Source organism: Amphiura filiformis, chromosome 5, assembly GCF_039555335.1.
Source record: "Amphiura filiformis chromosome 5, Afil_fr2py, whole genome shotgun sequence".
Taxonomy (NCBI): Eukaryota; Metazoa; Echinodermata; class Ophiuroidea; order Amphilepidida; family Amphiuridae; genus Amphiura; species Amphiura filiformis.
Window position 1 is genome coordinate 32244969 of NC_092632.1, and position 17667 is coordinate 32262635.

General features: G+C 35.5%; 1 protein-coding gene across 1 annotated transcript in view; it reads right to left on the reverse strand.

Annotated features, from left to right (window-relative positions):
- LOC140152994 (thrombospondin-1-like) overlaps positions 1-7369 on the reverse strand; it is a 35908-nt gene extending 28539 nt beyond the window's left edge. The window contains 5 exon segments of the mRNA XM_072175563.1: positions 1073-1102; positions 2843-3329; positions 4421-4998; positions 5564-5737; positions 7134-7369. Of these exon segments, the coding sequence (XP_072031664.1) occupies positions 1073-1102; positions 2843-3329; positions 4421-4998; positions 5564-5633 (1165 nt within the window). The 5' untranslated portion in view covers positions 5634-5737; positions 7134-7369.
- Positions 7370-17667: the final 10298 nt, after the last annotated feature.

Here is a 17667-nt window from a genome sequence, read left to right on the forward strand (position 1 = left end):
ATGTTCATTAAATGACAAGCTGATTAACAATTGTTATCGTGAGTGTTTTAGGATGCGCGTTTACGTCAGATGAAGCATAATTATTTAAAGATACCTTTGCGAATACTGAAGCACAACAATTATACCATTCCGTTTATTTCTCCCACGTTAAATTAAAAACAAACATAAATGGATTAATAAGATATAGGCTAGATAATATAAATCACGAAACACGAGAAAAATGAGGAAAATACATAGATAAATGGAACGTTGAACTTTTTCCTGTACGAAGTATATGCCCGGAGTATTTGTGTTGGTTGTAAGCTTCCTATGACCAAAAAGACCACTTTATGACCAACCTTGTGACAAATAACGTTTGTTATGATTTTTCCACATCAACGCATTTTCAAATCTCGATGCGAACTTGTACTGACAGTTGTTCACCTTAAGCCCGGGCCTTAAGCAAGGGAAGTGATTGACGTAATGTGAGGAAATTACGCGTTGAAGCCCACAGATTCTCTTGAGATGTCATTTTAGAGAGATCAAACCTGATCAGAAGTTTGATCTTCAAGTATAAAATCCCCAGAACGGTAAGCTGACAAGCCTAAAGGAATTCTCTAATTTTTATGCTTGTTTTATTAATTGTTCAAATCCGGACCGCAAAAGTGTAAATCGCCAAAAGATAAATAGGTGTTTTTTTTACTTTGATGAGTAACTTTTGTGCCCTCTGACCCAATATTTTATTAATCCCAAAATCATGATAATGGCTAATCACGTTCTTGCATCTTTTGACCAATTTTGCTCTTGTCCAACCTTATGAACATGATGAAGATGAATGCATTGCTGGTTGATCACACGGCAGATAACAAGACTACAACACATTAACAGTTTACATGGTTTAGCAGACTTTTATAGACAACAATGACTTACTTTTCACTTGCTTTAGTATAGCAGTGGAAATGAAAGGGTGTGAACAAAGTACAGAAACTTAATAAAACGTTCAATAGATACATGCAGAAGTTTAAAAAATCATTATTTTAGGAGATCTATAACAAAGGAACGGATATACTGAACATATTTGGAACATACGTACAGAAAAAGTAATCGAAAATACTCTCGTTTTCTGTGGCGATGAAAAGCGTGTTACAAAAATGTAATATATGAAAACGCATTATTAAATATAACAACTAACCTTACGTACTTTTTTACACAATAGTCTTAGGTAACTTTGGGTAAGTATTACACGGATTAGATCAATTAAGACAGTATTTTTAAAGATAGGAAGTTGTTTTACGTAACTTGTTTAATGCCAATATAATACTAAACCTATAGCCACGTGTATCATGTATAGCCTATTATGTTTGAAAACAGACGCATGTCCCGTAGAAAGTCATTTCAAAATATATGATTTTTTTTACAGTGTTCCGTCTCCACACACAGACTCTCAACTTTTAAAACATCGCAACATCGCGCGATGAAATTAAAATGTACATTTCAATTTCATCGCACGATGCTGCCAGTTGTTTAAAAGCATGTGGGGCCTGCATCTCCTTTTATGGTCATTCTGCCTACCTTTATTTTGCAGCAGCCAATCACAAGCGTGCACGGCTGCGATATCACAGCGTGATGCTATAAAGTTGAACAAAATCCAACCCCATCGCCATGATCGCGGACCGAAATCGCATCGCGCTGCGATGTGGAGTCAGGGTCGGACTTGAATCGGACTTAACTCGCGCATTTGACTCGTGATTTTAAATAAATATGAAGGCTAGAAAAGCCCTTAATGTCGTAACAACCAGTTTAATTAAATGTCATTTTGGTGAGTCCGAGTCTTAACAGGTTTCACCGGCACCTGGTTCAAACATGCAATTATTGTCTCTTGCTTCCATGATTCAAACAGGTGAAAGCTGGTTAATTCAATGGTGATTCAATGTAAAAACATTGGTCATTACATTTCTAAAAGAAATTGAACTTCTTTAACAATAACGATTAGAGTTGACTGCAAATTTTATATGATTTAACCAGCCTCTGACCATGTAAAAGTGCATGATCACATTATACTTTAATTCGTCTCAGCTTTGATTAGCTCGTAATCGGCGGAAATTATTAGGCATTTATCACTGCGCCTTAAAGTAGACCCACGTTAAGAGTGATAGTTGATCTGCCTGGTCTATATTTTGCGTGTTAAAGAACGTAGACAAAGTACAGGTCAATTAATAATTTGTAATAGTTCTGGCGCGATGTCACAAGAAAATTCTTCAAATAGAATATATTGATATTAATACGCGATGTGATAAGGCCCGCCGATTACGAGCTTATCAAAACTGTAAGGCTTTTCCACTACATTGTAAGCATGTAAATATTATTACTTTTATTTCCAAAAGGATAAGCGTCTTCGAAAGGGTGTCATGTTAACTCTCATTAACACACATTTCTTGTGCTATCGATGGTGAACTTCAATTAAGGTACGGGAAGCCAATTACTTACGGTATTGCAATACGTAACCATTAACCGCCCACTCAACACAAGAGATTTGACACTAAATATCAGTTTGAAATGTCATCAAATTAGACTTCAAAATTGATTCTCATTAAACAATACAAATAAAAGAGCCTAATTAATTCAATAAATTGATAGAAATAAGTTCATGCTTTAACAACAAAATAAGTGATCTTTAAAAAAAAAATAACAATGCAATTTTGAACATGTATTTTTCCACCGGTTCCATCTATCAACAAGTAAGGCTTGTAAAAAAGACAACCCATTGACATAGACGTAACCGGGAATGTAAATAACAGTTATTACACTCTACTATAATTTTGATTGTCTAATTTTCATTGATATGTGTAAAACATTTACTTACCATGTCGGAAGAAAAATTCCGGGTCTACCATAACAGGATTATGACTGAACTGCCAACTATCCAGAAATATATCATTTTCTGGAATATCTCCACGTTCTGTGCCTATCACTACACCAGGTCCAACTTCACCCGTCACTATATCCTGAAGATTAGGTCGGCCGGGTGTTACTCCAAGACTAGATGGAGGTACCCCGGGCACTTTATTTTCAGGAGTTGCTACTTCAGGAGATACTACTGGACTATTTATTCCGGATGTTGTGCTAGCATCAGGTATTGGTTGTTTAGCATCGGGGATTGGTGGTCGTTGAGTTCGTGGTTTCTTCTTTCCTTTTTTCTTGGGTGTGGATGTTTTCACTGGTGGTTGGGTTTCGATTGGGTCAGTTGGTTCGATAGGTATTGGTTCAGTTTGAAAAGATAGACATCCCTTTTGGACTAGAACAGGTCTGGCGTTTGTACCAATGTACATTGAGACGCTATCGACGTTTCCCTGCAAATAACAAGATACACATAAACATAAAATTGTACTCTTGATTTCCTAAACAAAATATCGTAAAACATTATTATACCGTCATTCAAATAGCACAAATAAATTGGACGGTACAGGAACATCACCATGATATTGAGAGCATTCTTGCATAATATAAACGCTCAGCAAAATACTATTTTAATGAACTAAGGCGAAGATGCTCTTGCATCATGTACCCAACGCATTATGCTCTACGTGGACATGGTGGAAAGCCCATACGATTATCATTGTAAGCAAAGGCAGAGATTCGATTCAAAAATTTAAAATTCATTTCTGAGATGATGGTGATGTTTTCCAAATAAAAAGTACTGCAAAATTTAAATACTTCAGTCTTTTGATATTGCGTACAGCAACTGAACTCTAAATTTTGCTACGGTTAATGTAGTTGTGAACAAATGGTTGAACCGTTTGTTGCACTCTTTTGATGCTACATACTTTGAATAAACCTGTGTACATGCAGTGCTTATTATGATATAATTACCATTAATGTGTCAAAATTAGTATTTTGGTTAAGGGCTCGTAATTGTTAGAAGACAATTTCTTTGCTCGTTATACAAATTACACCATGTATTTTCGGGACAACTATGATGTTAGTGCACTAACACACAGTTGTCCCGAAAGTATGCGTTTATATTTTCGGGACAATTATGTGTCAGTGCAATATCAATAGTTGGATTTATATTGCCAATGCACTATTATGTACACAGGTTTATTCAAAGTACGTAGCATCAAGTCAGTGCAACAAACGGTTCAACCATTTTGTTCACAACTACATTGTCCGTTGCAAAATTTAGAGTGTGGTACATAACTCATCAGTGGCGGACCGGGAGGGCGCCCCGGTAAATTTGCAAAATGATGGTATATCAACATATTTTCAGCCAATTGCATAACAACTTTTGAGCACCGCGCTAATTTCAAACTCCGGCATGGGTCCGCGATTGTTCATTAATCTGTTAATTATTGTCTGTAGTCATTTGTCACATGTTTACTCCGAATAAACTGCTTTATGATAAAAGGTTTAATAATAATTAGCTTCAAGCAAACAAACTTACCCTGAAATCGGCAATATCATTTTTTCCTACGACTCCTTTCCCGATTCGTAAATGCCATTCATCGTTAATGTCTAAATCCCTATAAAAAGCGCTTTCCAAATTGCGCATGCCTCGCAACTCACAATCCACATAAATGGTAGCCAGGTTGTTGTTAATCTCCAGTATATAGGTGTGCCATTCCTTTAATGCTTTATTTGAATTCTCATGTAACCTGTCGAAATAAAGCGACGCTTCAAATGGCCTATTATAGGTATCCAAGGTTGTATATTGCAGTATAGCTTCATTGGTTCTTCTGTCGATGTGAAGAGCAAAGGCTCTTGTGTCAAAATTTTTATCGATAGACACAATAGTGCCTCTATTTCTAGGGTCTTGTTGAACACTTGCCGCAACAACAAAACCAGTGTCTTGACGAGTAAGAACGGCGAGGAGTTCCCTGGTTCTCTCTAAACTAGCACTGATGTCTCTTTTACTGGGTTTTAATTTAAAAGCATCCTGTCCATCGGGTCCAGTGGCGGGCTTTACACCTACCATGTCCGCTGAAAGCCCTACTTCTCGCAGAAGATTTATTTCAGTTATTGCTGGAAATACAGGAAAATAGTTTTGTTATTATTCAGTTGTAGTGAAAGCCTTATTTTTTGTCAGAAAATATTATGTAGATTACTATGTATTATAGATCATCGGTTGACAATATCTCTGCTTTTCATACCACTTGAACGAAGTACAAAAAAATTTCGTATTTATAAAAACCCATAAAAGCACAATTTGCAGTATTATACATTGCACCTATAAATCTGATCATGGAGATCTCTTTCATCCATGATCTGATGAAAGAACCTACAGCGTTAAATCTAATGAACCACTTACGACATTCTTCCTTTTTACAGATTTAACAAGCATGCATTCAATGATATTAAATCATATCTGATAATTGGACGATATGAATAGCAAATGGGTCTCTATAAAGTATTATATTACTCCATACAACCTTCATGAATATTGAAAAACCCAAATGAGAGAGGCACACTGTGGGCTAATGTGCTATTCATGCTTTGTAAGTTTAATATATATATATATATATTATGTTATGCTTATAGATCATCACCGTAATTATGAGCTGTAACATGAACAGATAAATGTTCTTACCATTCGTGACGCATAAAAACAAGGTTGTGAAGTATGCCACAACAGTGGCTAGACGAATCACCTTATCCATATTAACTAAGGTGTTATGTGTTTATCCTAAATAACGCCCCTTGTGTTTGCTCCTATCCACCTCTCCGATGACGAGTTGGTTGGTCTATCCCAAAAGTAAATTATCTGTGAACATTTAACGAGAGGGTAACGTTATTTCATTTTAAACTAAGAAATCATGCTTAATTAATAATATTTCCCCTTTCTATCATGTTTATATTTGAAGGACCCTCCAAAAACACTCTTAGAAAATATGGTCCCAAGTGGAACCTTAAATATTATTTACAGCTAAAAAGGTTCTGAAAAGGTCAGAGAGAACCACTAGACATGAAAAGGTTCTTTTAATGTCAGAAAGAACCGCTTTTGGGTTCTTGCAATTTCCTAGAATCCTTGTAGAACACCATGAACCATTTTTATAAGAGTAAATAAACTCCTTTTTTACTAAATTATTGTCGTATAACATGTATAACCATTTCACCTTAAAATTTGCCAATTTTGACGGCATATTTGACCATTTTAACTTCTAAATGGCAAATGTTCACGAGCATTTGTTATAGAAAAGTTAATATGGAAGCGAAAGACAGTCTATTCACTCTGCTTCACCAACACCATCCTCCTCCTCCCCCTCCCCAAACGTTTAAAAGAAACCTGCGCCACTGGTGTGTCGCATGTTGCTCTATTATAAAACTAGTTAAACTCGCAATACAGTCGCCAGTCATACGAAAATAATTTGGGAAAATTAACAGATGATTTTCGTAAATATGTTTTTTACTACTATCAATATTATCGCAAAAAAAAAAATCAATGCCATTAGATGGGCATATGGTACATCTACTGCTCCGCCCTTCGGATACCATTTATGGCACCTGCGTAAGCTGATACTCATATTGCCATCCTTGCAACTGTTTGCCTTAATTTACCTCATTTAATTTGGATATTTTTCAGCAGCCTTTGAAGTTGAAAAACAAACGAACAATTTTTCACAATTTCTCTTGAATAAGCTAAAACACATTGATAGTTAAATACATATAATATATTCTGCGATCTAACGATATAACATAATTACGGGCGTATACATTTATTTTTAAAAAAAACCAGGAAAACATCTTCCTCGACAAGCCTGATGCTTTGAAATTTTAATTCGACATCATAGTCATAGTAGTCAAAAGACAAAGGCATTTGTGAGCAACCTTATAAACCGTAATAAAAAATCCTGATATAACTGTTCAAGTCGTTAAGCATACAGAGAAAATAGGTCCTTTGAACCTCTAAAGATTCATATTCCAATTTCAGATTGAGTTATAATCCATATCAAAAAGATCGTTAGTGAAGTATTCACGGCATTTATTCTTCTTTAAATCTTGATATACAGCCTTCTCGGTTCACGTTGTAAATTATATTGTACACATCATAATCATATAGGGATAGCATCGTCGTATCATATTTGCACCTTCAAGAATTTTAAGAAAAAAGGCGCACTGAACTTTTCCAGATGGCTCGAAGTTTTAAAAATGTAAATCACCTTCTATATTCCTTGCAACCTCGGCCTGAAAGGCCGTCACAGTATCAGCGACGTCCACTTGAGGTGAAAAGTGTATTATCTTGTCTCAGATAGAGAACTCCGATCCTTCGCAAAATCCAACGAAATAAATTAATCCAAATTAGTGCCAATCTCTATACAGATAAACGCAAATCTGCAGTTACTCAATATTATTATATTCCTGTATTGCTTCTTTGGTGACGTTACATTCATCTGACTGGAATCAGCCGAGTGTTTTATTCTTATTGGCAAATTCCGTGGTGGAGTAGGCGGTGACGGGCAAAAACACAATCAGAAGTTAGTCTAGCCAAGCATGTCCGCCCGCGCACCTACCGGTGAGAATATACTGCGCCACCTGTCGTTTGCTTTCACAGAAACTATAGATAAAACTAGAGAGGGAATTCACAGCTAAGCATCAATACCTCCCTGCACTACAAAATGGAATTACCATGAATTAGAATTTGATCTGCACAAGACTACCATGACTACGCAAAAAGTTTCGGCACACAACATGTGGGCGGGGCTTGTTACTTTTTCAACCAATTGAGAGTAGGGTGTAGAACATAGTATTATATTGGTGGGGTGTGAATTCTAAATGAAACTGAGCCGGCGATTGTTGTCCAACTTTCTTTAACAGTTTTAAGTTTAATTTCGTTTCTGAATACTATAGGTTTCCCAGAGTATTTCGCACTTTAGTACAGGGCGCTATGGTTTGAGTTAGCATTTTGTCTTACTACATAAGTGGAAAAATGATAAAAGTAGAATTGGTTCCATTTTTTCTATACCCCCTATGCTTCCCACGAGGGGTCGGAAGGTCATAATGGGGAAAAATATAAAATTTGTTCTATCATGTTGTAATATGTTGTTCTCAAATTGGTCCTCTCATCGCTAGGAATATATAAGTCAATTGCCATATTACACTAGGGCGCTTAGTTCAGGAGTTAAAGAGTAAATTATGCCAAATGGCAAATATATCATGCATAGATGCCAAATTTTCTAAATGCACCGCTTCATTCGCGTTTTGTCTCAAATTGCTCCTCTCGACAAACGAAATAGGAAAATAATATATTTGAGAAATGTTCAACCTCGGAATCGGACGATGATGAGTTAAAGGTTATGCATGCACATGATATTTCTATTAGACTTTGGCTGCATTAACATGGCAATACAAATTGCACCAAAATTGTGAATTAAGCACATGTTTCAGATTTCTTATGTTAACGGCAGTAATTTGACACCAATTTCAATGACATCGGACCATTTTTTAAAATTTTGACCTTTGTGTATGAAAGTTTTGACATTTGACCTATTCGACCTTATAACTCCTGAACTAAGCACCGTAGAAAGATATAACGATTGACTTTTTTTTATTCCGTGTGATGAGAGGAACAATTTGAAATACGTTACAACATGCTGAGATTATTTTTTTCTCCACTGTGACCTTCGACCCCTCGTGGGAACCACGGGGGGGGGGGGGGGCATAGAAAAATTGGAACCAATTACAACTTTCAGGTTTAAGGATGCCAAAAAACATTGGTTCCACTAATGTAGCAAAAGAAAATCCCAAACCCATAGCGCCCTGTACTTCTTGTGTCATTAAAGCAATAATGTGTGATTTGCATAAAGAATAGATTCCTATTTAAATGTTTGTTTTCACTGATCACGTTAACCCCTTTTAATTTCGAGCCAAACAAATGAGGTGCCATATTTTCAAACCGAGCAATATTGTTTTTAGTCATATTTGGTGTCATTTTGTTAAGTCATATATTTGGAAGAAATAATAGTCTCTGATGTCCAATCTCCTCAAAATTGACGAAATAATTGGCATTTTTGACCAAAAATTAGAGCATTTTTTTACACTTTTTTCAGAAAAAATAAAAATCGATATTTGTGAACAAGGATAGTTGCTTAATTACGTAATTAAGTAATTTGCAAGGGGTCAAAAATCATAAAAAACAACAATTTGCCCATATACAGCGAAGATCAATTCTTTTTCCAACAAAATGATTGAAGAGAAAACACACAAGGCACTAGGCAGACTGTTATAGAATGGAGTATGTAAGATGCCATGTCCATAGCTTCGCAGGAGTTTCCGACTAGCAATCAACATGATCAGCACATTCAGAAAAACACAGTTTAAGAGTGAAGATTGTAGTGAGTAACCAGTTTTTTATAAATGTGCTGGCCACTATCTATTATAATATAGTAGGCTTAAACTATACATTGCGAATTAATTAAGTTATTTTAAAATAAAATGTACATGTAAGTTAACTCAAACCGGCAGTGTATATATCGAAAGCAGTGAAATCGGACATTCCTAAGCGAAGATATTGAGTTCGTAAGTTCTGGTATTACAAAATTGGAAATTGAGATATCGTGGGTAAAAAGCTGAAAAGACAAAAAACCAACGACAACAACAACAACAACAACAACAAAACAAACAGACCAGAACAATTTGGAGTACATGTAATGAATTAAAAGAGTTGACATGAGATTAGGAATTAATGTTTTCTGCTGTTTCAGTGTGCATGTTCTCATCGTTGATGGTTTGGTGGACTGTCATGTAGATGTAAGCGTGATCCTAAAAATGCCTTTCACATTGACCAAAACTAATTACAAGACCTCTTCTACATTGAGGCTGGCTTTCCTTTTAAAGGAATTTTTATCAACTATACTCTGACCAAAGTTGCCCCAAATGCGGGGTAACTTTGGTCAGGCTATTTTAACCCCTAGGGCACCCTTAAAAAATTATTTAAAAATGTTTTTCATCTTCAAGGTGTAGAAGGGAACCCTAATGTCATAAAAAAGAGTTAATTAGAATATAATTGGTTTTGTTTGGAAGCAGTGGTTTAAAAACTCTGAAAAGTGCCCAAAGTTACCCCCATTTTACGGTACTCTGTCTTACGAAACGTATTGTTTTTGTTAGAAACAATATATTATGATCAATGGTATCAAAGGCTTTGGATAAGTCCAAAAAATACCTATGGTGTACATTCCATTATCAATTGCCCTGCTGATATCATTTACAATATCTAATACAGACATGTATGTGAAATGGTTAGTGCAAAAACCATATTGTTTTTTACACAAAATATTATGCTTGGATAAAAATATCGTAAGTACGATTATATACTAAACGCTCGAGAATTGTTATTCAAGAATCAACAGTTTCTCGTGTATTCTCCTTAACGTAATTACCAAATATTTGAGGGTTTTCATTTTTGTTGATGGGAACTACTTTAGCTGTTTTAAGATCATCAGGTACATCTCCACTTGGCTATTGACTTAATGGCTATTTGTTGACGAAAGACCATGTCAAAACAGGCATTAATGCTAGATCATCTTTACAGACATTTTACAATAGATTGAGAAAAGATTTGAATTTGTTCTTATTAAAATAAAAAGAAATTTGTCATTTTTGTAATCATCCAAAATATGATGTGGTAATCCTTAAATTTCCATTGTTTACTACATCCTCCTACTACTAAAAAACTAGTTTTTCATATCAGACGTTTTAAAAACGTCTTCATGATGTATAGGGTGTCCCAAAAGTCTCAATACCTTCTGCAAGCGACAACAAAGATGAATTTATCGTTGCACAGAGAAACTCGATCGTGCAATTGTTTTGACACCAAATTTGACATATATATAAAGCCACTAACATATGTTTTTATATCAACAGTGTCACTGGGGATTCTTTTACATTTTCCAAATTTGATAAAATGTTTGGTATCAGGGATACCTCAGAACATGACCTGTGTATTAATTTCCTTTTTCTGTGCCTTAAATTTTACATTCATAAGTGCAGATTTAAACAGACTAACCTTAGTTTCAATGCTTTTCTGAATATGGTCAAATTGAAGCAGAAAATTGAGTATAAAATTGCTGAAAGTAAAGGTAAACTGCGGCTCCATTTCAAAAAATGGACCATTGATCTTGAAGCATCTTAAATTGTTGTCCTTTTCTTCAATTATTTTCAAACTGATTATGGCAGGATCAAGATGGGTGTAACCAAGTAATGTGTGCACTTGTTTGACACAAGACTGGTGCTTGTGTTTTGTTTGTAAGAGTGAACGTTCTCTTTGTCCATCGTCTTTGTCTCTTTTGTGATTGTCCTTTGTACCTGTTCTTAAAAATTTTGACTATAATATTATGTTTTAATTCATGATCGTTGGGAACTGGTGGCCCATTGTGTATGTTTTTTCTCCCTCCACCAGTTCCAAGAACAGGGAATAAAAAACTTCAAAAAACTACAGCACATCTCCGGATCTCAAGTATCCACTACCTCCTCTCTACTTCTAGACCAATGCCCTCCCCTCCCCCATTCAATTGCAATATCAACGAGTTCTCGTATCAATTCTCTGCTCTGTCACAAGACTCCTGCACCAGGACTGTAAGCGACCATTCACAAACACTTGTTAAGGGGTGGGGGTCAACATTGAACATAAGTGTCGTTCCTTCATACTGCAGTGTAAATGCAAACCCACAGGAAAACAATCCGGTGTTATCATGGTTATAGTGGTTTTCTATTAAACATGTTAAAAGTGTTCCAAAGTCAGTCAAGGCACATTCTAAACATCAATTGTCACATTTGATCTTCAGTTGGTGTTTCATCATCACCCGGCATCATCAGTGTGATCAGGGCCAGGTAGTTGAAACTACTATTTGAATATATAACTATTCTTAGATTGGAAATGATTTCATTCTATCATCATCAACAGATTAAGATAATATATGTCTTCGAATTTTTACAAGAACTGAGCTATTAGCGATTGCTTTTTAGCCAATGATTGTTTTTAACCAATCTTTCACCGAGCGCGGAGTATAAGTATATGTAAATAGAAGCTATTCTCAGCAGCCGGCGCGGGCAGTATAATTATAAAGACACGTGCTTTATTCTTTACCTGGCGTGGACGATGTGCAGCATCAGAAAAGATTTCGAAAAATATGGGCTCTTTTGATGATAATTTAAATATATACTGATGGATTTGTTCGGGGGAGGCGGACCGACAGGGGATATTTCATGTAACACATAATGGACGTGGACGTCGTGCTCTCGGACGTGAATGGAGGGATAGTTGTGACGTGAATTTTCCCCATCAATGCTTAGGCCTACGCGTACGCCAATTCGATCAATTGAAACTACGTTACAGTACTCTACGGTGATTGATTTAACTGGTGTACTCACGTAGAAGTACTACTATGCATTGGCGTAGGAAATGAAGTAGCATCATCATGATCATAGGAGCACTTGGCATGGCCTAATTCTATAGAATAATATCAAAACCACTAGTTCTCCCTCAAAGAATCAGACCCAGTGCCCCTCCCCTCAATTAGTCCTGGCTCCCACATCGGATCGGACTCATGATACTGTGTAAATCAATTTTAAAGTCACCCTTGTTCATCCACAAGGCGTGCATGATAGGAGCCGTCCTTGTAAAGCATCGGACCCAGAGAATCCAACAACAATGTAATCACATTTTTGCTATTGTGCGATTTTTAAATACTATTATAACTGTCGAAATATTTATTAAATGACCACAACAGTCTATTTGCATGTAGACGTAACATTTCCAAAGAAACAATTGGATTGTGATGATTTATTTATGTGTTATGCATTTAAATCGATTAGGCTATGATCTATTTTGCTCGATATTGGATTTACTCTGTATGCTCTGACGTGCCAAGGATATATTCAGGAAGATTAACCACTTAAAATAACGACAAGTGTTCATCACAATATTGTATAGAAATGAACATATCACTTGCGATTATAGGTTATTGATATCTAACCAAATGAGCATTTATTAGCTTTCATTATCGCATATAATAGCAAAACATTCATAATTTACCACACACACAGCTTTAGTTAGAATACGCTTGTATGGGACCCTTTTACATCATCGGATATCCATCGTCTTGAGATGATAGTACAGTACATCAGGGCAGCGCGCTTTGTTACCAAGAGCTACAACAGAACAGAAGGCTCCGTGACACCATGGAAATAGTAGTTGAGACACAGATTCTCAATTGCAATAGCACTGGAACAAAGAAGAAAACAAGGCCGGCTTACGACTATTTTTAAAATACAACATGGGTCTCTTGCAATTCCCAAACCAGAATACGTCTAACTTCAGATTGATAACAACACTATCACAATAGGCCTACCATCCCAGATACCATCCAGCTAAATACAGAATTATGAGATCCAGAATCAGCAGCTAAGTTATAAATTCAATTTTTGGCCCCGTACAATAGTTCAGTGAAATGATCTCTCACCAAACACTCTCAACATCACCAATATTTCAGCCTTCAAAACAGTTGACTTTTTTGTAAGATTTTTAGTGCCTATATAGCTCTATATGTAGGCTATAATGTGTGTTTTATTTTTCATTCAATTCCACCGCACTGTTTTTCAAGTAGATATTGCTTCGGCAACGTTTTTGAGTATGAGATAGATGTAGATCTGAGAAATGAAAAACCATTTTTATTATTATTATTATTTCAGAAATGTTGGATAAAACCACACACAATGCTTGCATATTATTATACTCTTGTTTTGATCTGAGTGTTAAAATTAGGCGCAAAATGTACTCATTTAGCATGGAAGTGAACCTGGCTCGCGAGCAGTTTTTTCAGGTACGATTTTAGCTTTGAAAATTATGTCCCATCTCTAGTACAACGTTTGTTAACCAGTGTTAACAAGTTGTGTGGATTTTGACTGCACATTTTAAATATTTGAATGTTTCAGTACCAGAAACGAGATCAAGAATGAGTTCAATTCTCCGGTTCATGTTCGGCCGTGATTTAATAGTATCGCGGTCGTCGACTTGAGTTCGATTATTAATGAATAGTAACAATTTGACGCTGGTCATGCACTAGCGACTTCTGATCATGATCAATCGGTAATTTGTTAGTAGATGTCAAAACAACGTCAACAAAAAGCGCTACATAAACAATTTTTTTTTTCAATTGTATATTACCGTATATTTTGGAATAACCCGCAATACATTACAATAATATGTCGGAATAACCCATACTAAATCAGGTCATTTCTTGGTTGGTGAAGCAAATCAATTTTAAATGGAATGTTTAAAATATTCAAAAGGATTTCCGAGCCATTAATATTGGATGTCTTGAAGTAGTCGGTTTGAAAATCACAAAAACATGAACCACATAATAATTCTGCGTTATCCTCTTTTTTCCTTCTTCTTCTTCTTTTGCAGAAGGACATCACTTTGTTTTCAATCAATACAATTAAATTGTAAGCATTTTTGTTCTCGCGCATTCCAATAGAACAAAATAATGCTCACCATCGCCGTGACGTCATCGCCCTGTTATCGGAAGTGAATCGTACTGATCGTCTCCGCTGATCACTGTTGGCGACTTGAGCATCAAATTATATAAAAATGCCACAATTTGGAAAATGCAGCAAAATATGTCAAATATGAAATGAAAATAGATATATCAGACATTGAGAAAATGGATGGAAATGAAGTTAATTAGAGATGTGCGTGATAAGTGTAGATTAAAGTCAGCCCGTCATGGTAAAACAACATGATGTATTTGGGTCTCGCTATATAATAGCACGAAAGAGATGTGGATCAGAAATGTGAAAAAAAGGAGAAAACAAGACAATCGCAATGTAATTGTGCTTAGTCAAATACGTACTAATGACCCTGACCCAGTCTGCTATTTCAATTCAAAATGATAAGTTAGAAGTCTGCCCCCCCCCCCCCAAAAAAAAACCCGTTTGGATTATAATCATATGTGATTATGACTTATGTATATGCTCTTACTCCACATTCCAGAAAAATACAGCACTAATTTGTTTGGAATTCAAAAAAAATATTATCAAGTTCTGCCAAATGAAGCATAGCTAAATCCTAATCATTCATTTAGTACTAACTGAAGTTGAAAGAAAAAGTTCAATAATTTACTTATTTCTTGAAGAAAGCGCCAATTTTCGGCATGTTTTCTGACAGTCGAGTCACTAAAATCAAAGACTTGGAACAAGTCAAAGCATTCAAAATCTTGAATTAATATACTGAAATTTAGCTATAATTTTCACTTTTTCGTGTTAAATTAAATGATTGATTATAAGAAGGAACCATATCTTTTCCAAAATATAGAATGCATAAGTTGAAATTAGATATACAAGCCTTTAGACTTGATTGTCACAGCATGTGACACCCTAAAAATGCATATTTTTGGGCCTTAATTCATAAATATGGTCAACTAAATAAAGGATTATAAGATTTAGCTAATATGTTTCATTTGGGAATATTTTTAATTCAAAAACATTTAGTGGTGTATATACAATTTCAGCAGCATTTCTTGAATTAAAACAAAATTATCTTGCATGACAAATTTTAAAGTAGTCCAATTAGACCACGTTTTTGACTAATTAATTCTAAAAGTGTAAAGTTAGCAGTGGCTTAGCCAATTAAGGGGCAGTTGCCCAGACTTTTGGATATCTCTCCCCTGCCCCGATTTTTGGATATAGGCATGCACATTTCAGCCCAAGTTGAAATTTCATCTATCGTGCTCCCCTCCCCTAAAGTCACCTTGCCACACGGAAAAAGATGTTACTGCTTTTTTATCGATCGGCGGTGATAGAAGTTGATATTAGTTTTTTTTTATTACTTAATAATTGATAAATTAATTTTACTTACCAGAATATGATGTACTTAATTGGTAATAGTACTGTAATACCATAGAATCAACATATAATTATAAGACAGTTGCACGACCTCCTGTTTTTAATGGGTTTCAATAGTCTAGACCGTTACTATCCTCAGCATTTTTGTAATTGAATAATTTAGCTGGCCAGTGCACTCGAGATCCTACGGTGTGCAACGCAGGTATTCCCGTGCATCCGTAACCTATAGACCTTTTTCCCTCTTTCCCGTCATGCACTATTCCAGGGGGGTATGAGTGTCGCAAAATACATCATCTCCCCGGGGGAGTACAGAGTTATGTTCATTACAGTCTGGAATACGGACATTTCGACTGGTGCCTTCATCACAAAAAAAGGAATCCCCGATAATGATGATAATGGCGCCACGATCACTGATACCTTTCGGGGCAAAAACAACATTTCTATGCCTTATGGACATGGTGTATTCACCCAAAAAGTTTCCCGTTATTGAAACCTAACTTTGTATACATTTTATAGACCTAATGGTGAAAAACTGATGACGGGACACGCAGTGGTATTTTACCGGCGTCCGTTTCACTTTTTTTTCGGAGTTGAAAATAAAACGAACACAAAATCTCTTACACAGATGTTCTGCATCGCTCCGTAACTGCAGCACTCGTGTATTCAATAATTGCATAATTAGTAACATCGATGGTCTTTACGATAATCCGCATATATGGAATCAGTATGCCCATATTAAGACAAAATAATTGCAACGGCCTGGCAAAGACCATCGGATGCACACGATCTATGAGGTTGATGAACTACGTCATACCCCCCTGGAATAGTGCATTGTGGGATAGAGGGAAAAAGGTCTATAGACCTATCAATAATCGTGGAATTTTAATAATTTTAATATTATATGATTATTGACTGGTACACATTACATTGTGACTAAACAGGTTACGCTTCGTCAATGAAGCCAAGCAATAGATATTATGATTGAAATTTAATGACTTATGTGAACATAAAGAGTAAGCATTCGAACATTAAAATTTTTAAAGTCCAATATCCTTATATTATTATTATCAGTATAAATAATGATTATTTTCAGTATTTATATTTCGTCTTAAGAACTATATGATAACGTCATGTTTGTTTAATATTTATATGGAATAGCATACATATGAATTAAAGAATTAATGAACGAAATAAGACAGAAGTGTCACCATATAATTCAATGAATAATTCATCTTTGAAATTAATAATAACAATATTCGTTAAAAACAAACTATAGTGTGAAGTTGTAGTTAATTTAGAAGTTTGTTATTTTGAGCTGACATGGTATAGGCCTATATAATGAATAAATAAAAACACGGCTATCGAATAATTTTAACTTCCCGTGGTGCATTTATAATATTCAAGGTAGGCTATTAAGATTTTAAGATTTTTAACATAAAAACTACATTTTACGAAAATCTCCAGTCTGATGAACGTGACACAAAGTGACCTTTTATTTCATCATTACACCTGTGTATCATTGAAACATTTGGTCCGCGCGGAAACTCATGTGGAAATGCCACAAGGATCCGTTGTTAGGCTGGCTGGATCAAGCCATTTCCTGGAGTGTAACCTGTACCTCATGTATTGGACAGCACCGAGCCAAGCTTCGTGCAGGTGCTTTAAGATGGCTTTATGGTATCAGAACTACAATGTTTTGAATTGATGGAAGTAAGAAAGAAGTCCAGCCTTCACGTCAGGAGAGGATGATCAATTTGGGACAATTATCAAGTTCGTTAACAAAATTAAGAATGTTTTAAATTATGGACATCTTAATTACTTACGTTGCAATCTATTAAATGACAATATATTGAA